Source organism: Pristiophorus japonicus, chromosome 1, assembly GCF_044704955.1.
Source record: "Pristiophorus japonicus isolate sPriJap1 chromosome 1, sPriJap1.hap1, whole genome shotgun sequence".
Lineage (NCBI taxonomy): Eukaryota > Metazoa > Chordata > Chondrichthyes > Pristiophoridae > Pristiophorus > Pristiophorus japonicus.
The window spans coordinates 195,052,189-195,075,652 of NC_091977.1; the positions used below are offsets into that span (position 1 = coordinate 195,052,189).

Below are 23,464 nucleotides of genomic sequence, written 5' to 3' on the forward strand. Positions count from 1 at the left end.
GAGGCATCGAGTACAAAAGCAAGGAATTTATGCTAGACCTTTATAAAAACACTGGTGGGGCCCCAGCTGGAGTATTATGGTCAATTCTGGACACCGCACTTTGGGAAGGATGCCTTGAAGAGGGTGCAGAGGAGATTTACTGGAATGGCGCAAGGGATGAAAGACACGTGGAGGGACGAGAGACACTGGGGTTGTTTTCTGTAGAGCAGAGATAGTTAAGGGGAGATGTGATAGAGGTGTTCAAAATCTTGAAGGGTTTTGATAGACTAAATAAGGAGAAACTGTTTCCAGTGGCAAAGAGGTCAGTAATAGATTTAAGGTAATTGGCAAAAGAACCAGAGGTGACATGCAGGGGGAAAAATTGACTGAGTTATTATGATCTGGAATGCACTGCCTGAAATGAAAGGGTGGTGGAAGATTCAATAATAACTTTCAAAGGGGAAAAGGATGAATACTTGAAAAAGAAAAAAATGCTGGATTATGTTGAAAGAGCAGGGAAGTGGAAAGCTCTTTCAAAGAGCCAACACAGGCACGATGGGCTGATTCCGATCTCAAATTATGATCTTATCAGTGATAGCACTCTTACCTCTGAGTTGGAAGGTTCAAGTCCCACTGCAGAGAGTGAGTGCACAATCCAGATTGACACTTATTATGAAGGAGTGCTGCACTGTTAGAAGTGGTGTCTTTCAAAAAAGAGTCAGTAAACCAAGTTATGTCCTGCCTGCTTTCTCGGGTGGATGTAAAAGTTCCCATGGCATTATTTTGAAGAGGAGCAGGGGAGTTCTCCCTGGGTATCCTGATCAAAATTTATCCCATAACCATTATAACAATGTCTATACTTCAAAATGTACTTCATTGGCTGTAAAGTGCTTTGGGAAGTCCTGAGGTCGTGAAAGCCGCTATATAAATGCAAGTCGTTTATTTTCCTGGAAATTGCTAGAGTCTATTATTAAGGATAGGGTGACTGAACACGTCGCAAATTGTCAGTTGATCTGAGAGAGCCAGCATGGATTTGTGAAAATTAGGTCATGCCTGACAAACCTGATTGAATTTTTTGAAGAGGTGACTAAAGTAGTGGACAGGGGAATGTCTATGTATGTTACTTATATGGACTTCCAGAAGGCCTTTGATAAAGTCCCACATAAGAAACTGTTATCTAAGGTAGAAGCCCATGGAATTGAGGGCAAATTATTGACCTGGTTAGGAAATTGGTTGAGCGTTAGGAAACAGAGTAGCGATAATGGGTAGGTACTGAAATTGGCAGGATGTGACTAGTGGTGTCCCGCAGGGATCTGTGTTGAGACCTTAACTATTCACAATATTTATTAATTACTTAGATATGGCATAGAAAATCATAAATCCAAATTTGCCGATGACACAAAGATGGACGGCATTGTAGGCAGTGTAGATGAAAGCATAACATTTACAAAGGGATATCGATAGATTAAGTGAATGGATTAAATTCTCGCAAATGGATTTCAATGTAGCAAATGTGAGGTCATCCACTTTGGACATAAAAAGGATAGAACAGAGTACTTGCTAAATGGTGAAAAGCTAAAAAATGATCGTTTAAAGAGATTTAGGGGTTTAGGTACATAGATCATTAAAGTGTCATGAATAGGTACAGAAAATAATCAAAAAGGCGAATGGGAATGCTGACATTTATATCTAAAGGACCAGAGTACAGTGGGGTAGAAGTTGTGTTGCAGCTGTACAAAACCCTGGTTAGACCACCTGGAGTACTGTGAGCGGTTCTGGGCACCACATCTGAGGAGGGATGCCTTGGCCTTGGAGGGAGTGCAGTGTAGTTTACCAGAATAATACCCGGAGTTCAAGGGTTAAGTTAAGAAGAGAGATTGCATTAATTAGGGTCCTATTCCCTATAATTTAGATGGTTAAGGAGTGATCTGATCGAAGTTGTCAGGATATTATGGGGAACAGATAAGGTAGATCGAGAGAAACTATTTCTGCTGATTTGAGATTCTGATCTTGTATGGCTCAGAGACGTGGACCATATACAGTAGACACCACAAATCGTTGCAGAAATACCAACAATGTCTCTGCAAATCCCCTGGGAGGACAGGCGCACCAACGTTAGTGTCCTTGACCAGGCCAACATCCCCAGCATCGAGGCACTGACCACACTATATCAGCTCCGCTGGGTGGGCCACATTGTTTGAATGCCTGACGCAAGACTCCCAAAGCAAGCGCTCTACTCGGAACTCCTACATGGCAGGCGGGCCCAAGGTGGGCAGAGGAAACGTTTCAAGGACACCTTCAAAGCCTCCTTGATAAAGTGCAACATCCCCACCGACACATGGGAGTCCCTGGCCAAAGACCGCCCTAGGTGGAGGAAGTGTATCTGGGAGGGCGCTCAGCACCTCGAGTCTCGTCACCGAGAGCATGCAGGCAGCGGAAGGAACATGCGGCAAACAGCGTTTCTGCGGCTGCAACCGAGACTCCAGGATGGTATGTTGCCTCCCTGGTGCAAGGGTCAAGAATGTCTTGGAGCGGGTGCAGGGCATTTTTGAAAAGGGAGGGTCAACATCCAGTTGACGTGGTGCACATAGGTACCAACGATATAGGTAAAAAACGAGATGAGGTCCTACAAGATGAATTTAGGGAGCTAGGAGCTAAATTTAAAAAGTAGGACCTCAAAAGTAGTAATCTCCGGATCGCTACCAGTGCCACGTGCTAGTCAGAGTAGGAATTGCAGGATAGCTCAGATGAATACATGGCTTGAGGAGTGGTGCAGAAGGGAGGGATTCAAATTCCTGGGACATTGGAACCGGTTCTGGGGGAGGTGCGATTAGTACAAACCGAATGGTCTGCACCTTGGCAGGACCGGAACCAATGTCCTAGGGGGAGTGTTTGCTAGTGCTGTTGGGGAGGAGTTAAACTATGGCAGGAGGATGGGAACCTATGCAGGGAGACAGAGGGAAGTAGAATGGGGGCAGAAGCAAAAGATAGAAAGAAGAAAAGTAAAAGTGGAGGGCAGAGAAACCTAATGCAAAAAGGGCCACATTATAGCAAAATTCTGAGGGGGCAAAGTGTGTTAGAAAGACAAGCCTGAAGGCTCTGTGCCTCACTGCGAGGATAAGGTGGACGAATTAACTGCGCAGATAGCAGTTAACGGTTATGATGTAATTGGCATCACAGAGACATGGCTCCAGGGTGACCAAGGCTGGGAACTCAACATCCAAGGATATTCAACGTTTAGGAAGGATAGACAGAAAGGAAAAGGAGGCGGGGTGGCATTGCTGGTTAAAGAGGAAATTAATGCAATAGTAAGGAAGGACATTAGCTTGGATGATGTGGAATTGGTATGGGTGGGACTGCGGAATATCAAAGGACAGAAAACGCTAGTGGGAGTTGTGTACAGACCACCAAACAGTAGTAGTGAGGTTGGGGGCAGCATCAAACAAGAAATAAGGGATGCGTGAAATAAAGGTACAGCAGTTATCATGAGTGACTTTAATCTGGGCTAAGCAAACTAGTAACAGTGCGGTGGAGGAGGATTTCCTGGAGTGTATTAGTGATGGTTTTCTAGACCAGTATGTCGAGGAACCAACGAGAGAGCTGGCCATCCTAGACTGGGTGATGTGTAATGAGAAAGGACTAATTAGCAATCTTGTTGTGCGAGGCCCCTTGGGGAAGAGTGACCATAATATGGTAGAATTCTTTATTAAGCTGCAGAGTGACACAGTTATTCAGAAACTAGGGTCCTGAACTTAACGAAAGGTAACTTCGATGGTATGAGGTGTGAATTGGCCAGAATTGACTGGCAAATGATACTTAAAGGGTTGGTGGTGGATAGGCAATGGCAAACATTTAAAGATCACATGGATGAACTTCAACAATTGTACATCCCTGTCTGGTGTAAAAATAAAACAGGGAAGGTGGCTCAACTGTGGCTAACAAGGGAAATTAAGGATAGTGTTAAATCCAAGGAAGAGGCATATAAACTGGCCAGAAAAAGCAGCAACCCTGAGGACTGGGAGAAATTTAGAATTCAGCAGAGGAGGACAAAGGGTTTAATTAGGAGGTGGAAAATAGAGTACGAGAGGAAGCTTGCCGTGAACATAAAAACTGACTGCAAAAGCTTTTATAGATATGTGAAAAGAAAAAGATTAGTAAAGACAAACGTAGGTCCCTTGCAGTTGGATTCAGGTGAATTTATAATGGGGAACAAAGAAATGGCAGACCAATTGAATAAATACTTTGGTTCTGTCTTCATGAAGGAAGACACAAATAACCTTCCGGAAGTACCAGGGGACCGAGGGTCTAGTGAGAAGGAGGAACTGAAGGATATCCTTATTAGGCGTGAAATTGTGTTAGGGAAATTGATGGGATTGAAGGCTGATAAATCCCTGGGGCCTGATAGTCTGCATCCCAGAGTACTTAAGGAAGTGGCCCTAGAAATAGTGGATGCACTGGTGATCATTTTCCAACAGTCTATCGATTCTGGATCAGTTCCTATGGACTGGAGGGTAGCTAATGTAACACCACTTTTTAAAAACGGAGGGAGAGAGAAAACGAGTAATTATAGACCAGTTAGTCTGACATCAGTATTGGGAAAATGTTGGAATCAATTATTTAGGATGAAATAGCAGCGCATCTGGAAAGCAGTGACAGGATCGGTCCAAGTCAGCATGGATTTATCAAAGGGAAATTTTGCTTGACAAATCTTCTGGAATTATTTGAGGATGTAACTAGTAGAGTGAATAAGGGAGAACCAGTGGATGTGGTGTATTTGGACTTTCAAAAGACTTTTGACAAGGTCCCACACAAGTGATTGGTGTGCAAAATCAAAACATATGGTATTGGGGGTAATGTACTGACGTGGATAGAGAACTGGTTGGCAGGCAGGAAGCAGAGAGTCGGGCAAATGGGTTCTTTTCAGAATAGCAGGCAGTGGCTAGTGGAGTGCCGCAGGGCTCAGTGCTGGGACCCCAGCTCTTTACAATATACATTAATGATTTAGATGAAGGAATTGACTGTAGTATCTCCAAGTTTGCAGATGACACTAAACTGGGTGGCGATGTGAGCTGTGAGGAGGACGCTGAGACGCAGGGTGACTTGGACAGGTTAGGTGAGTGGGCAAATGCATGGCAGATGCAGTATAATGTGGATAAATGTGAGGTTATCCACTTTGGGAGCAAAAACATGAAGGCAGAATATTATCTGAATGGCGGTAGATTAGGAAAAGGGGAGGTGCAACGAGACCTGGGTGTTATGGTTCATCAGTTATTGAAAGTTGGCATGCAGGTACAGCAGCGGTAAAGAAGGCAAATGGTATGTTGGCCTTCATAGCTAGGGGATTTGAGTATAGGAGCAGGGAGGTCTTATTGCAGTTGTACGGGACCTTGGTGAGGCCTTACCTGGAATATTGTGTTCAGTTTTGGTCTCCTAATCTGAGGAAGGACGTTCTTGCTATTGAGGGCGTGCAGCGAAGGTTCACCAGACTGATTCCTGGGATGGCTGGACTGACATATGAAGAGAGACTGGATCAACTTTACACACTGGAGTTTAGAAGGCTGAGAGGGGATCTCATAGAAACATATAAGATTCTGACGGGACTGGACAAGTTAGATGCGGGAAGAATGTTCCCGTTGTTGCGGAAGTCCAGAACCAGGGGGGACAGTCTTAGGATAAGGGGTAGGCCATTTAGGACTGAGTTGAGGAGAAACCTCTTCACTCAGAGAGTTGTTAACCTAAGGAATTCCCTGCCGCAGAGAGTTGTTGATGCCAGTTCATTGGATATATTCAAGAGGGAGTTAGATATGACCCTTACGGCTAGGGGGATGAAGGGGTATGGAGAGAAAGCAGGAAAGGGGCACTGAGGGAATGATCAGCCATGATCTTATTCAATGGTGGTGCAGATTCGAAGGGTCAAATGGCCTACTCCTGCACCTATTTTCTATGTTTCCCAACCACCCTTTCCTTCAATGACTGTCTGTCCCACCTGTGACAGAGACTGTAATTCCCGTATTAGACTGTTCGGTCACCTAAGAACTCATTTTTGGAGTAGAAGCAAGTCTTCCTCGATTTTGAGGGACTGCCTATGATGATGATTTCTGCTGGTTGGGGTTTCTAAGTCTAGGGGAACATAGTCTAACAAGTAGAGCCAGACCTTTCAGGAGTGAAGTTAGGAAACGCTTCTACACGCGAAGGGTAGAAATTTGGAACTCTTCTACAAACGGCAATTGATGCTAGAGCAATTGTTAATTTTTAAATCGGAGATTGATAGCTTTTTGTTAATTAAAGGTATTAAGGGATTATGGTCAAAGGTAGGTATATGGAGTTAGATTGCAGATCAGCCATGATCTCATTGAATGGCGGAACAGGCTCGAGGGGCTGAATGGCCTATTCCTGTTCCTATATTCCTACTCCACTTTGTTGCAAAATAAATGCTTTTTATATAGGTTTTTAGCATTTAGCACAGTTAAGCATATTGGTCTGATTTAATACATGCAACTAGTCATATAGTCTAACAGACTTTTGCTGACAAAGCCACAAGGAAACATGTTTTTGATAGAACAGGAAGGTAAAATTAAAAAAGTAGAACCAGACTGGTAATAGAAAATACCAGACCAAGAAAGACATAATCTCCGTGCACAACAACAACTTCCATTTATAAAGTGCCTTTAACGTAGTAAGCTGTCCCAAGGCATTTCACATGAGTATAATCAGACAAAAACAGATGCCGAGCCAAAGAAGGAAACATTAGGATAGAAGTAATGGGCTTGAATCCAGAACGGCAGCCAAGATGCTCACACGAAGGGGCACAGGGAAACTCAGGTTACATAGGCATGGGAAAGATTAGGGTAGCTATGACCTGTCTACAACATTGAGAGAGCATGGATAACAATGGGACATCTGCAGTTCCTATGATTCTACTCTTACGTAATCATGTGATCTGAGCACCCCCAGTCGGCTCAAAGTTAAAATAGGGATGATTATCTGAAGATGACGGAGTAGATCAATTAGCTCTCTCTGAGGGAGAACAGGACCCAGCCGAGGTGTCTCAAGTCATGAGAATGCAATTACTTATGACTTGTAATAGAATAGGTGTCACAGAATCATACAACACAGAAGGAGGCCATTTGGCCCATCGTGTCCGTGCAGGCACTTTGGTAGAGCTATCTAATAACCTCACCCCCTTGCTCTTTCCTCATAGCCATGCAAATGTTTCCTTTTCAAGTATACAGTGCAGCCTCCAAAATCCGGAGTTCCAAAATCGGGAATGTTCCGGAATCCGGACACCGGGCCAATTTGTGGCGGGGTCATCCGGAAACCGGAAAATGTTCCGAAATCCAGACTCCCTGACCCGATCTCCCTGGGCCTTGGCCCGACCTCCGGACGCTTGACCTCCCCCGGCCTCGGCCCGACTTCCCCCCAACCTCCGGCGGCCCGACCAACCTCCCCTGGCCTCGGCCCGACTTCCCCCCAACCTCTGGCTGCCCGACCTCCCCCAGCCTCGGCCTGACCGACCTCCCTTGGCCTCGGCCCGACTGACACATCCGGTGGCCTGACCGGCCTCGGCCCGACCGACCCCTCCCCCCCCCCCCCCCGCCCCGCCCCGACTTCTGGCGGCCCGACCAACCTCGCTTGGCCCAACCGACTCCCCCTCCGGCAGCCCGGCCGACCCCTGACCTCCGGCAGCATGACCGACCTCCTTCGGCTCGACTGACCTCCAGAACTCCAGCGGCCCGACTGACCTCCTCCGGCGACCCGACCCCCCCCCCCCCGCACTTACCTTCCTCGGCCCAGGCAAAGACGTTCCAAAATCCGGAACGGCCTCAGTCCCGAGGTTTCCGGATTTCAGATGTCACACCTGTATATCCAATTCCCTTTTAACAGTTGCTATTGAATCTGCTTCCTCGACTCTTTCAGACACTGCATTCCAGATCATAACAACTAGAAATTTACAGCACAGAAAGAGGCCGTTTGGTCCATCGTTGCATGATTTTTTTCCCCCTCATTTCCCTTCTGGTTCTTCCGCCAATTACCTTAAATCTGTGTCCTCTCAGTACTGGCCCTCTTGTCAGTAGAAATGATTTCTATTTACTTTATCACAATCCTTCATAATACACCTCTATTCAATCTCCCCTTAACCATCTCTACTCTAAAGAGAACAATTGCAGCTTCTTTAGTCTCTCCAGATAACTGAAGTCCCTCAAACCTGGTATCATTTTAGTAAATCTCCTCTGCACCCTCTCCAAGGCCTTAACAGCCTTCCTAAAATGTGGTGTCCAGGATTGGACACCACGCTCCAACTGAGGCCTAAACAGTGATTTATAAAGGTTTAATTTCCTTGCTGAGGCCTAAATTTTAACTTATAAAAGTGTAACTTCCTTTCTTTTGTATTACCCCTGATCTCTATGTTTATGCGCCACCTTTTGGTTTATATGCCTCTACATATTCTTCCTACCAAAATTAATTACTTCAAATCTGCATTAAATTTCGAATGCCTTTTGAGGGGACATATATACAGCATCAACAGTACTATCTTCATCAACCCTTTCCGTTATGTCATCAAAGAACTCAATCAAGTTTGTTAAACACGATTTTTTAACACATTTGTGTTGGCCATCATTTATTAACCCATGTCTTTGTAAGCGGCAATTAATTTTGTCCCGGATTATGGTCATTAGAAGTTTCCCCACTGCCAATGTTGGGTGGACTGGTCCATAGGGAGCAAGTTTCGGGCCGCGCCTAGAACAGCGCAGCCCCAACCTGGACGCCGGCTTTTCGCGCCAGAAAGTGCGCCTAAAAAATACTTACCGATTCTCCGGCTCCCTGCAGGTCCTCTGGATCTGGGTGCGGCGCAGCACGAGTTGTGGGGGGCGGAGCCAGGTCCCTGCGCTGAAAACAGTGCCGGGACCTCTGCACAGGCGCGCTACAGTGGGCGCGTATGTGCAAGTAGCTACAGGCGCCCAAAACTGTGTGGGAGGGGCCCAAAGCATGCAGCCCCGAGCCCTGGCTGAATGGCCTCACTGGGGCTGTGTGGATCAGGCTGCACGTCCCACGCCCAGCTCCTGCTTCCTCCCGACCCGACCCGACTCTCTTTTTCCCCCCCCCCCACCCTGCAGGACCGAACCCCCGCTCCCGACTCGACTACCGCTCCCCCCAGCCCCCGGACCCGACTCGACTCACGTCCCCGGACCGGACCCCCCCCTCGGCCACCTACCTTTAAATCAAGTCTTGGGCCCGGCCCGTTCAGCCTCCTTTCTCTCCCTCCCCTCCCTTCTCTCCCTCCCCTCCCTTCTCTCCCTCCCCATCCCTCCCTCATCCCCATCCCTCCCTCATCCCCATCCCTCCCTCATCCCCATCCCTCCCTCATCCCCATCCCTCCCTCATCCCCATCCCTCCCTCATCTCCATCCCTCCCTCATCCCCATCCCATCCTCCCTTCTCCCCCTCCCTCCCTCCCTCCTTCCACCCCCTCCCTCCCTCCCTCCTTCCTCCCCCTCCCTCCCTTCACCCCCTCCATCCCTCCCTTCTCCCCTTCATCCCTCCTTCCTCCCCCTCCCTCCCTCCCTTCTCCCCTTCTCCCCCTCCCTCTCTTCCCCTCCCTCCCTCTCTTCCTCCCCCTCCCTCCCTCCTTCCTCCACCTCCCTCCCTCTCTCCTCCACCTCCCTCCCTCTCTCCGCCCCCTCCCTCCCTCTCTCCGCCCCCTCCCTCCCTTCTTCCCCTCCATCCCTCCCTTCTCCCTCCTCCCTCTCATCCCTCCCTCCCTCCCTCCCTCCTTCCTCCCCCTTACTCCCTCCCTCCTTTCTCCCCCTTCCTCCCTCCTCCCCTTCCTCTCTCCTCCCCCTCCCTCTCTCTCTCCTCCCCCTCCCTCTCTCTCCCTCTCTCTCTCCTCCCCCTCCCTCTCTCTCTCCTCCCCCTCCCTCTCTCTCTCCTCCCCCTCCCTCTCTCTCTCCTCCCACTCCCTCTCTTTCTCCCCCTCCATCCCTCCTTCCTCCACCTCCCTGCCTCCTTCCTCCCCCCTCCCTCCCTCTCTCCTTCCTCCCCTCCCTTCCTCCCCTCCCTCTCTCCCTCCTTCCTCTCCCTCCCCCTCCCTCCTTCCTCCCTCCCCCCTCCCTCCTTCCTCCCTCCCCCCTCCCTCCTTCCTCCCTCCTTCCTCCCTCCTTCCTCCCTCCTTCCTCCCTCCTTCCTCCCTCCTTCCTCCCTCCTTCCTCCCTCCTTCCTCCCCTCCCCCTCCCTCTCTCCCTTATTCCTCCCTTCCCCCTCCTCCTCTCCCTCCTTCCTCCCCCTCCCTCCTTCCTTCCTCCCCCTCCCTCCTTCCTTCCTCCCCCTCCCTCCTTCCTTCCTCCCCCTCCCTCCCTCCTTCCTTCCTCTCTCCCTCCTTCCTTCCTCCCTCCCTTCTCACCCTCCATCCCTCCCTTCTCACCCTCCATCCCTCCCTTCTCACCCTCCATCCCTCCCTTCTCACCCTCCATCCCTCCCTTCTCACCCTCCATCCCTCCCTTCTCACCCTCCATCCCTCCCTTCTCACCCTCCATCCCTCCCTTCTCACCCTCCATCCCTCCCTTCTCACCCTCCATCCCTCCCTTCTCACCCTCCCTCCCTCCCTTCTCACCCTCCATCCCTCCCTTCTCACCCTCCATCCCTCCCTTCTCACCCTCCATCCCTCCCTCTCACCCTCCATCCCTCCCTTCTCACCCTCCATCCCTCCCTTCTCACCCTCCATCCCTCCCTTCTCACCCTCCATCCCTCCCTTCTCACCCTCCATCCCTCCCTTCTCACCCTCCATCCCTCCCTTCTCACCCTCCATCCCTCCCTTCTCACCCTCCATCCCTCCCTTCTCACCCTCCATCCCTCCCTTCTCACCCTCCATCCCTCCCTTCTCACCCTCCATCCCTCCCTTCTCACCCTCCATCCCTCCCTTCTCACCCTCCATCCCTCCCTTCTCACCCTCCACCCCTCCCTTCTCACCCTCCATCCCTCCCTTCTCACCCTCCATCCCTCACCCTCCTCACCCTCCTCACCCTCCTCACCCTCCTCACCCTCCATCCCTCCCCCTCCATCCCTCCATCCCTCACCCTCCATCCCTCCATCCCTCACCCTCCATCCCTCCATCCCTCACCCTCCATCCCTCACCCTCCTCACCCTCCATCCCTCACCCCCCTCACCCTCCATCCCTCACCCCCCTCACCCTCCATCCCTCACCCTCCATCCCTCACCCCCCTCACCCTCCATCCCTCACCCTCCATCCCTCACCCTCCATCCCTCACCCTCCATCCCTCACCCTCCATCCCTCACCCTCCATCCCTCACCCTCCATCCCTCACCCTCCATTCCTCACCCTCCATTCCTCACCCTCCACCCCCTCCTCACCCTCCACCCCCTCCTCACCCTCCACCCCCTCCTCACCCTCCACCCCCTCCTCACCCTCCACCCCCTCCTCACCCTCCACCCCCTCCTCACCCTCCACCCCCTCCTCACCCTCCACCCCCTCCTCACCCTCCACCCCCTCCTCACCCTCCACCCCCTCCTCACCCTCCACCCCCTCCTCACCCTCCACCCCCTCCTCACCCTCCACCCCCTCCTCACCCTCCACCCCCTCCTCACCCTCCACCCCCTCCTCACCCTCCACCCCTCTCAGAAACACATACTGACAGACAGAGAGTGAGAGATAGACATTGACAGAGACAAACTGGGGGGGGAGGGCCATCCCAGCATGTTGTTGCAGGGCTCCCAGTGCTGCAGTCGGTAAGTAGAAAATGTTTTATTTATTGATTTTTAAAAAATTTTTATTAATTTTTTTTTGCTTGATTTATTGGTTGATTTAATGTATTTATCATTTATTATTGATGGTGGCTCTTTATTTGTAAAACTGAAGTGTTTAATGTTTGTAAACTTCCCTTTAAACACCCCGCCCCCATTCCCTACGCCTGATTTGTAACCTACGCCTGATTTTCTAAGTGTAGGCAAGGTTTTTCTGAGCGTAAAAAAATCTACACTTACTTCATTCTAAGTTCGTTTGGAGTAAGTTTTCACTGCCTAAACTTTTAAAACGGGCATAAGTGGCCGGACACGCCCCCTTTTGAAAAAAAAATCTGTTCCAAACTGAAACTGTTCTAACTGACTGGAACTGGAGCAAACTAAATGCCGAGAATTGCAATTTCTAAGATACTCCATTCTAAACCAGTTGCTCCAAAAAAAACAGGAGCAACTCAGGCCGAAACTTGGCCCCATAGTTACTAGGTTGATCTCTCTTCCCATAACATTTGCAACCCTTTAGTCCTCTGGCACGGTTCCCATATCCAAGATTGTGGACAGAACGTCCTCTACTTCCACCCTTACTTCTCTAAGCAATCTAAGATGCATCCCATCCGGACCAGATGACTTTTCTGCTTTAGACTTTGAGCACTGCTGACTTTTTAAGTACCCATCTCTTGATCTATTTTTATCCTATCCAGTTTATCTACACCCTCTTCCTTTACAATGACATTGGCAGCATCCTATTTTGTGAAGACAGATGCAAAGTACTCATTTAGTACCTCATGCATGCCTTCTGCCTCCACAAGAAGATTTCCTTTTTGCTCCCTAATTGGCCCACCCTTCCTTTGACTATCCTTTTACTCTTTCTATATTTATGTGTCATAGTATTAATATCAAGCTATGACGATAACGATTGGTTAAGTTGGGGTGGACTTTGTATTATTAAAGTTATACACTGAATTAAAGTGTCTTGTGAGTTTCTTGAATCAATTGATGTACCATCTGGTGCGTTTCTGATTAATGTCTCAGTTATTTTGCACATTTGACACAAGTATGGCATGTTTGTTATCTTTTATCCCACCAATACCAAGTGCCTGTAAATTTTTTAGTGGTAAGACAATCCAAAAATGGTGATCTCACCACCCACCCCTCCCCCCCCGACGTAGTTGACTTCAAACTTGATCAGCCCACTGCACTGCTTTTAAATTGCTAATGGTCAAAAGAGTTAGTTATGCCTTCAGTTATATACAGTACAGACTAAGCTGTCTGTTCTTTGTATATATTTGAGTAGATGTATGCAAAGCTTTTCTCTTCCGCATTCACACCACTGTTAAAATGAATCTGAAACTGCATTGGCTGCTACAGTATAAATGATGCACAAGTCTATTCAAAGTAATCTTGGTTTCTGGCAGTTAACCAATAATTTACTGATGTAGTAGATTTGGTGTCTGACTAATGGGAATTAATGAATATATTATTTATTTTCAATTATTTTCTTTAAAGAGAGGAAGATGTATCTTTCAGAATGGATTTTGCAACGACACTAGAAATGAAATTACATACTAATCCTCTTGTAGGTACTCTTTTCAAGTTGTAGATGCACATACCAATATAAATGAAGAATGGTAAAATGTGAAAATAATCTTTGTCCATAGGTTTTTGATTACATATATAATTTTATACACTAGTTTCTCATTTATTTTTGCTTAAAGTACCATAAATAATTTATATAGCTGCCTAGTTCTAATGCAAAAAAAAATGTTGGCTTTTTAATAATATATGTGCATATTGGTCTACAGCTATCGTGGTATGTCTTTTTTTAAAAATGCAACTGAAATTTTCTGTTCTTTATGAAAAGACATGGAAGACATCAGACACTGAAATTCGAAATTGCTTGGATGTGTTTTATGTATACAAAAATTGACCTTTGTGTGCAAGCTCAACATCTAAGTACCAACAGTTACCATTTGTTTTGACAGAATTAATTGAGACTAAAACATTTCAAATTCCTCCTGTATCAAGCTGTTCATTAAGAAGTGCACTCTGGCTTCAGTGCTATCAGAAAAATAACATGTTTTACCAAGATTAAATAGCAAAATGATGGGCGGTTCAGTGCTTTTAAGAGAGAGGTTGAATAAACTTTCTACTGCGGAAACAATTCAGAAGTGACGCGCTGCAAGGGGGGTCAGAATGTGCACTCATATCCAGCTGAGTTGTCAACTGGCTCTAAGCCAGTCACGCAAAGGCTTTGTCGCTTCAAGCAACATTTGAAGCATATGCAATTTTAAAACTTTCCTTTCATGCGTGATTTCATGGCTCAAAAACATATCTCGTTATAAAAATTGGTTTGTTGTCTGTTTACATTTTTGAACAACCTCTTTTTAATATTGGCAATTTTTTTGTTTTAGTTCCCACAATGCCACAAATGTTGGCGTTTGAGGCAGTTTTGTCATAAATTGTTCTAAATGATTTGAAGCATAGATTGAACTAATAGGAACATTTATCGTTCAAATAGCTAGTGGTATATTTTCATTGAGAATTTTTTTTATAGCTGTAGAGCCATTTTCTACATCCCTCCCAAAAATGGCAGAATTTCCCAATTGATGTGTTCAGTCCTTCATTCAAATATTTCATACTCCAGTTTAAATTCATCAAGATTTATTCTTAAAATGCATATTAATGTTAAAAGATGTTGCTGCAAAGAATGCAATATAACTCAGTAAGGTAGATGCTACTGTATTATTTTTGAAAAATGTATCCTATTTAAAAATTAGAGATTTTCTTTAAAACCATCTCAGGACTGCATTCTTGCAGATTATTTCTATTCCTGCTTGGTACTATTTTTCAGATAGACATACTACATTTGCTGCCATTTCTTTTATGGAATCTAACTGGAAGCGAATGGCAAGAGCTAAAATGTTGACTTTAAATTTAGAAATTGCCTTTTAAATTCCTTTAAATGTGAAAAGGACAAATGATCTATGATCACCCTTTTTAATCTACATTTAATCTAGCTATTAAAATATGTCTGACTAAATTAAATAAAATCCACATTTAACAAACCATTTGTATTTTCAAGAACTATATTTGTCTTGTTCCTCCTTTTCAAAACTTATTTTTTTCCTACCTTGGATGTGTTTGACTATTTTCCGAGATTGTAACGCAAGCGCATTTTGTGGTCTATTCAGGAATATACATTAATACCCTTAAATATCCAAAGCTCATTTGGCCAGAGTGTTTCTCAAATTACTGATTTAAGGTCTTTTAGAAATGCAGCAAACAATGTACTGAGAATTCAAATTGAACATGAAATGGATTTTTTCACCTTAATAGTAGATGAAGGTATATTTTTATTTTTCATTTCATTCAACTCTTAACTAATTATGAGCAAACTAAAGTGGAATTGCTGTTATATAAATGAGATGCATTGAGTAATCTTTTTTTTAAAAAAAAACATCTTGCTGAGATTTAGTATGCTATCTTAAAGAATCTGATATTTAACTAGATGGAAAGACTCATCTAATATAACGGTGGATTTTTAGTGCCTTACTCAATTAAACTTTCTGCTGAAAATACAAATAATTGGCTGATTTCTACCCTCTTCCCTCACCATCTCCTAGACTGAGTGTAAGTCGCCTACCCCCAATTGTGGGTTCAGGTGATTACCCTATACCCAGTGTACCCATGCAGGCCTGGGACTTGTGTCTGGAAACAAGTGGAAATCTAATTGCTGCTACACACCTGAGAAACCAGCGGTATTGGTATTGGCCACTGACTGTGGGGCCTTCTGCCCAAAAATAAGCAGCTGATAGTCCTACAGCCCTTAAGATCTTATGGGGATCTGAAAGCAAAAGGCACTTACCTTTTCAGGACCTCCGTTGTCTTTTAGGTCCTCTGATTTGCAGGGGGTTAGGTGCAAATCCGAAGGCCTACTACTTCTCGGCATTCTTTCTAATGGGTTGCTGCCTGGTGTTGGGAGCAGAAAATGAGACAGAAGAAGATACCATTGCATTACTCCTACCTGAAGAGGAATGGATTTGAATGTTTGAATGTTTGCTATGGGAGAAATCCCAGGGCAACACAAAAGGGTGGAAACTGGTATTGGCCCCTTTATTTTCTGCTTTGTGCCCAGGAACTGGAAACAAAGCAGAGGAAGTTCAGTGCTATAATTTCGCAGGTGTTGATTTCTGGATTCTTTTACCTCAATCTAGTTCAGCAAAATTACTGAAACGAATACCGTTTGTGCATTAAACAAAGCAAGCTTTTATTTAAAAAGCAAATCCCGATCGGGGACCTTATCAGACAGAAGGAATGCAAGTCTGTTCGAACGCACCCACTTCCTACGGACAAAGTGACGTTACATTGTAAAGGGACGATGGTTATACATTTTCGGCAAAAGATAACAAGATAGGGCTAGAGTGACATCCTAGTTCAGCCTATCTCTTTTGATCCCTCTTTCCCTTTGTCCACTCATAAGCCGACCTAAGTATGGTCTGATTTTAAACAAAGACCTTCTGTTAATGTTTCAGGTTAATAACAACATGATTTAATAAGACCTTGAGGTTTTTCTGCAAGCTGTGGGTTTTGTTTCAATATGTGTTAGTGTTGTAACATTTCGCAGTCTCGAGTCTGAGATGTCATGGCTATTCCTCCATGAATTCTTTGTTAGCTTATACTGTCCCGATACAATTCCCACGTTCTCAACTTCAATGTCTCTATACATTTTTAAACATTCACACAGGGATTATCTGATCTCTGTGTTTGAAAATGTATTAAAATTTTAAGATGTAAAATATAAAAGTAATCAGACATCTAACTTTTCATCATAAAGTTAATGAGTATTTTGACTCGTGAATTGAACAATTCTGCTTACAAAGCTATGATTAATTCTGAAGGAAACTTGATTTGAAACATGGTCATTTGTTTTCTTTCTTTAGGTTCTGTTGATTTTGAAGAATGTAACATAGCCAATGCTCTAGAAGGTAAATTTTCTGATTTTAGTAAATCTATATGCCGCTGTGGTGTTGCTCATGATTCATAGAATATGGTGTTTATAAGGTTGGCTTTCAAAATCCTGACGGCAATAGTTCCTCACACTCTCATCAAAGCCAGAGATTTCCTCCAAAACATCTACCACCCATAACAAGGTTTCACTCCCTCTCGTCTCTACAGAGTCTTCTTTCTGCAACCAATTCTTTCACTCCACCCTGCACAACTGTGTATCTAATCACCTTTCTTTTCATTTCCTGCTCAATAGAGTCCCCCACGCACTCTCTGTGTCTCTCCTCCATAAAATCTTTTAACTCTTCCCCATGTCAACAAAGAAAACAAAGCAGGAACGAGTATGAGGAGGGGAGGAAAGGTGGGGGAAGAGAGAGAGACTGTTCAATGGCAAGAGGCCAGAATGAAGGATGGTCTCTGAATTCTCTCACTCCTTTTCCTTTCTTTCCCATCTTGCCACCTCGTAGATCTGTCCACCCATCCTGCCCCTCCTGTCCATACAGGCACTTTCTCCTTCTTGCCCCTTGCCATTGAACAGTCACTCTCTCTTCCCTCTTTATCTCCATGCATTTGTTTCTGTTCTGTTTTCTCTCCTGTGCCTTCTTGCCCCCCTTACCATTTCCTCCTCACTCTAGCTCCCACCCCTTTCTTTTCTCTCCTCTCTCTCTCTCTCTTCTCCCCCCCCCCCCAATTTCTTGCATGTGCTCGCTCTCAACTTGCTCATTCTCTCTCCTCCTTCACGTCTTTCCTCCTTCCTCCTCAGACAACCAATGAAGAAGAAAATACCACAGGCATGGCTGTTGCAATATAGAAAACCAATTCAATGTATATGAGAGATATGAGAAATTATTTTATAAGAGAACAATTTTAAAATACAATATGCCTATGTAATTAGGAGAGAACATGTTAAGAATTGTTTAACAATAATTATTGGGCAAATTGGATCTCTAGAGCCCAACTGTATTTTTTAGAACATTAAGGAAATGTATTTCTTGTTTCAGAATTGGATCTAGTTATTTTAGGTACAATTGTTGATTTGCTAATCGATATTTGTAATACAGGGGTGAAGAAGACCAGAAGAAAAACTTTTGGAATACCAGGGCGAATAAAAAAAGAAAAAGATACAGATTCAGTGTGAGTTCTTGTTTTAATGGTATAATAAAATGTTCAGAAATATAGGACTTTTTTATGTTCTTGAAGTTGTACAGCAGTTAAAATTGTCAGCATTTTATAAGAATGTTCTATAGATATTCTTTGCATTTTAAACAAGTTTAAAAAAAAACGGAAAGCCACCCATTCTGCGGCATTACTGTTTTTACAATACTTTACATCTAATTTATTCTTCTATTGAGAAAAATGTTTGTGAAATTTTGTTAGTGTTAATTAGAGCTGATTTTATATTGCTCTGCTGTTACTACCAACTCCTGGCATGAGGGTGTTTCACAGCTAGTGACAGCAGTAAAGATAAACTTGCTAAGCTAACTTGGGAAGACCTATTTTTTTTTTAAACTTTGGTCTCCTTGTCCCACCAACCTTAGCAAATCTGTCAAGATTTTCTTTGTGAGATCTGTGTGATGGAAGGCAGTGGCTCTAACATGGCACTAGAGCAGCATAAATATATCATGGGTGACTTGAGAGCAGATCATAATTACAATTGACATTTGAACTTTGTCTTCTAAAGGAGGGAGGAAGTCTATGCTCAACCAGGCCCTCTAGAAGGGAGGGAGAAAAGTATCCACCCAACTGTGGAAGTTCTTATTCCCTCAGCCTTTCCTCCCTTCAACAATCTTCAGGTTTTTAAAAAACAAGCTTGGCATCACATCATAACTTCTTTGTGATTTTCTCAATCTTCTGTTTTTCTCTTTTCAACTTTGGTGATGTCCTACATTGTGGGCCTTGACTCTAGTTTCTCAAATTAAAAGCCAGTATCTCTCAAAAAATTGAAAATGTTATATTTATCCTTTCCTGTATTTTGTTCAAAAACAAATTGTGTTGCTGTAGTAGTTGTCTAATGCCACATATATTTAGCTGTCTTGCCATAGTTCATACTGTACCTAGCATGCTCTGTTGAATAACAAACTATCTATACAATAGGATGACATCTGGAAATGAATCTAAAGCAATAATTCCATCTTGGTTTTGATAAAATTATGCAATCGCAGCTGTTTAGTTGAATGCCTGGCTTCTAACTCACTGTTGTCATAGACTGTTACTATTCTTGTTAAATTGCAGCTCTTTCCCCCTTTGTCAACCAAAGTCACACATATTCATTTTAAAAAGCTTTGTCTTTCTCAGTGAAAACCATTTACTGTATGTAACATCTATAGATTTTAGTCTAATCCCTCCATTCATTGTCTTAAAAAATAATTCATGTTGGGGTATAAAAAGTGTTTTACAAGATTAAAGATGTTACCTTTAAAAATATATATTGTAGTGTAAATATTACCGGTTGTATGTAAATACCAATTGACTTTTTTTCTTTTTGTGTGTTTATGATTAGAATGTTTTCAGCAATTACATTTTATTTTTATTTTATTTCTTCCATAGGGAATCTCCAGATGCTGATTCAGTTGTAAGTAGATCAAGCAAAGGCAGAAATCTAATAATGAACATAGATTGTTGGTAGGATCAGTCTTATTTTTCTGGATACCATAACATTTTCATAAATTGTCACTAATACAATATGGGAAAAGATTTATCCATTTGTAATGTCTGAGTTCAACTCATGGCAACAACTCATAACTAGATAATCAGGTAATGTACCTGGTAATTGGTCCACTAAATTGATAAATGAAGCACAGATATAGATGACTATCGGCTAAATAGAAGTTTAAATGCAGTGTAGTTTTCAACAATTATTTTTTGTGTTGGGTATATTTGTTCTCAACAAGTAAGTCGTTTTAAGTGAATGTTGCTTAACGATCTTCAAACACAAGTCCACCGACTGCTGGCACAAAATACATAACAGACATTTACAGAATAGGAAATTGCATCACACTACATAATTGTCTGATAGCAGTTGCAATTGAAGCAGCCCGAGAGATGTCAATTTTCTTTCCTTCCCTGCCTGCCCCATTAAAAATCCAGAAATCTTGTGTAGCAACTAAATAATTAATTGACTGAAGAGGAACTGATAGGAATTATGTATTTGAGGCAAGGAAGTTGATGTGATGGGCATCTGTGTTTGGGTGGCACAAATGCTTAGCTGCTTCATCTTGCATTATCTAACAATTAAAAATTAATTTTCAAAACCTGACTACTCTTTTATATTTTATCACTATCCAATTGATCTTTATCTTTTAAAGCTATTTCAGATTTTTATTAACTTTTTTTGCTTCATTATGATTTCTTAGTTCCACCAATAACATTAGTCATGCGGAAAATATACCATATTACAGATTTCATCATAAAAACATTTTAGAAGTTCTTTTCATGACTCAGTTTTAATATTACCCAGTATAAACCTTAAGTACAATCTAAAATTTGATTTTAGGTCATTGGTTTGTGCACTGGCTGTACACTGCACTTTCACCTCTGGACCTCTGCATCCTGGGGTTCAAATCCAACCCAGATTGACGGGATGAAGAAATCAGAAAACATCTGTCTGCTGTCTGTTTCCTGTCTGCAGGCTGTAACAGTCCTAAATAAGTTTTAATCGCATCCCAAAGCTGCCCTAATTTTGCAGTCTTATTCAGAGACTGTAGGATTGCTGGTTTGAGAAATTGAAAAGTATCACACTAATAAAATAGGTAATGTTCCTGGGTTGCACTGAGTCATATTGTTGGACAGAGTAAAGGGAGCTATACTCTGCATTTAACTGCTATAACTGACCTGGGACTGCTAGATGCTAACAATATCTGAAATGGAAAATGTACAATTACTGACATCTTGAAGTACATTGGGCATTATTGAAACAGGAAAGAAAGAACTTGCATTTATATGGCGCCTTTCACAACTATAGGACGTTCCAAAGTGCTTTACAATAAATTAAGTACGTTTGTAATCACTGTTGTAATGTAGGAAAAATATAAGATTTCTAATAGAATTTGTGTACACATTTCTGAATGAAAAGAAATGAGCTTGGAGCTAAAACTTCATAATGAACTATGTATGACATTTTTGAAATTTGTTCTGTTTTCATTTTTATTTCTATTTCTTTCCCATCCAACCTATCTCTGTTTCCATACCAAATACAATTCCAGAAGACTTCAAATGGAGCTTCCTGTGGCTACCATGGGAAATTTGATTTTCAGAACACTAAGTAAAATCCTGCAGGTATAGCTGTTTTCTCAGTAATTATAGCTGCAGTCTCCCTTCTTTCTTGACCTTCCACTGCTAACTCCTCACCATAAAGGGCTGTGGTGAACATACAGAAGATTTCAGGGAGATTACTTTGTGGCAAAACTGCATATTGTTGCAGAAATGTTTGGTTTTATACCTATACATATTTTGTCTTGTGTCACTAGATAATGAGCATAAGGAACTATAGATGATTTTTTATTCCCTTTTTCTGACCTTGGAATGCATGATAGGAGTGGTAGACTTGGTATGGGATAGGATACGAGGAGCAGATTTCTTTAACGTGTTGGAATTGATATGGGGGTTGGCTTCAGGCGTGGATGAAAGTTTCTAGAGGCAAGGTAGGAATGAAGGTGGAAGTAGGCAATTAAAGCTGATACGAGGTTTTGAAAATGCTGTAAAAAGAACGTATGACAGTAAAGGATGTTGAGCATTCTTTCATGTATGAAATCTCTGAATTGCTTCCTCATTGTTGCCTGTAACCATTTGCGAAGCAAGTTGAAGGTGGTTAGAGCTGCTTGGAGTTCAGACCCCAAAGCCTCCAGTGAAGTAGTCAGAACATTCATGAATTGCAGTAGTCAGAATATTCATGAGAAATGCTGCTACTGTGTTTATAGCCTACATTACTGAAGTTGTTACTACAAATGTCACATGCTCACTGGCAGACTGCGATGCAGAAGATTGTTTGCGTAACCTAACCATACCATCTTCCACTGCCGCGTGTATGGTGGCATATGAATGTTCAACACTGACCTTGTGTTTTAATATCCTTCATTGAAAACCATAATATCTGTATCCCCTGATAACTCATGAGGGGCAATCAACATACTGGACCTTTGTACTGTACATGTTGGCCGCTCATCAACCCCCACCACAAGTGCCCTTTCTCATCATGATTTCTTCTGACCCTCATGAGGGCCACCTTCTGAATGTGTGAACTTGTGCTGGAGTCTATTACAAGTGTTGGTGATGATAGCTAGTGTGTGGTATGCATTCAGTGCACCTTGTAGCTTTTGAATTCGCCTTGCTTTGTGAAGAAAACCATTATGAATACATAATCATAATTATCCATCTGGGTGCTACATTGTCATTACATGCACGATTATGTACTTGCGTGCATTTAGTATGCATAGACATATTAATGTAACATATTGTACAAATTCTAGACTGGCTCAGAATTTGCGATGGGTAATAACGGCGAACTAACAGGAAAGTAAACTGCAAGGAGGACACATAGAGCCTGCAAAAGGATGTAGACATGTTAAGTGAATGGGTAATCACAAAATCATACAAATGTATGGCACAGAAGGAGGCTATTCGACCCATTGTTTCAGTGCCGGCCGAAAAAGAGTATCCAGCCTAATCCCACTTTCCAGCTCTTGGTCCGTAGCCTTGTAAGTTACAGCAGTTCAAGTGCATATCCAAGTACTTTTTAAATGTGATGAGAGTGTTTCTGTCTCTACCATCCTTTCAGGCATCGAGTTCCAGACCCTACTACCACTCTCTTGGTGAAAAAAAGTCCCCTCTAATCCTGTACCAATTACTTTAAATCTATATCCCCTGGTTATTGACCCCTCTGCTAGGGGAAATAGGTTTTTCCTATCCACTTTATCCATGCCCCTCATAACTTTATACACCTCAATCAAGTCTCCCTTCAGCCTCCTCTGTTCCAAAGAAAACAACCCCAGCCTATCCAATCATTCCTCATAGCTGAAATTCTCGTAACTTCCTCGTAAATCTCCTCTGTACCCTCCCATCTTTCCTGTAATGTGGTGACCAGAACTGTCCACAATACTCTAACTGTGGCCTAACTAGTGTTTTATACAATTCAAGCATAACCTCCCTGCTCTTATATTGTATGCCTCAGCTAAAAAAGGAAAGTATCCCATATGTCTTCTTATCTTTAAAGACAATTCAATACTTTGCAAGATGGGAAGCCAGTGGAGATCAGGGAGAACTGGGGCGACTGTTATTTTTTTGTTTGTATTTACTCACGGCATGGCGGCGTTTATTTCCTGTCCCTATTTGGCCTCGAGAAGGTGGTGGTGAGCCAGCTTCTTGAATAAGTGGCTTGCTAGGCCATTTCAGAGGGCAGTTGAGAGTCAACCAATTTCCATGGGTCTGGAGTCACATATAGGCCAGACCGGGTAAGGAATGTAGATTTCCTTCCCTGAATAAGGTAGCAGATGGAGTATAATGTGGGGAAATGTGAGCTTATTCACTTTGGTTGGAAGAATAGTAAAACAATTTTTTAAATGGTGAGAAACTATTTAAATGTTGGTGTTAGAGGAGATTTAGGTGTCCTCATACAGGAAACACAGAGAGTTAGTATGCAGGTACAGCAAGCAATTGGGAAGGCAAATGGTATGTTAACCTTTATTGCAAGAGGTTGGAGTACAAGAGTAATATAGACTGGCTAAGTGTGTGGGCAGA

At 43.6% G+C, this 23,464-nt stretch overlaps 1 protein-coding gene across 1 annotated transcript in view; it reads left to right on the forward strand.

The window, feature by feature from the left end:
- The window catches only part of fcho2 (FCH and mu domain containing endocytic adaptor 2), a 263,593-nt gene that overhangs the window by 144,661 nt on the left and 95,468 nt on the right, over positions 1–23,464 (forward strand). Inside the window, exons 8-10 of the mRNA XM_070885934.1 lie at positions 16,669–16,713; positions 17,794–17,866; positions 19,280–19,304. Of these exons, the coding sequence (XP_070742035.1) occupies positions 16,669–16,713; positions 17,794–17,866; positions 19,280–19,304 (143 nt within the window). The remainder of the gene's footprint in view (positions 1–16,668; positions 16,714–17,793; positions 17,867–19,279; positions 19,305–23,464) is intronic.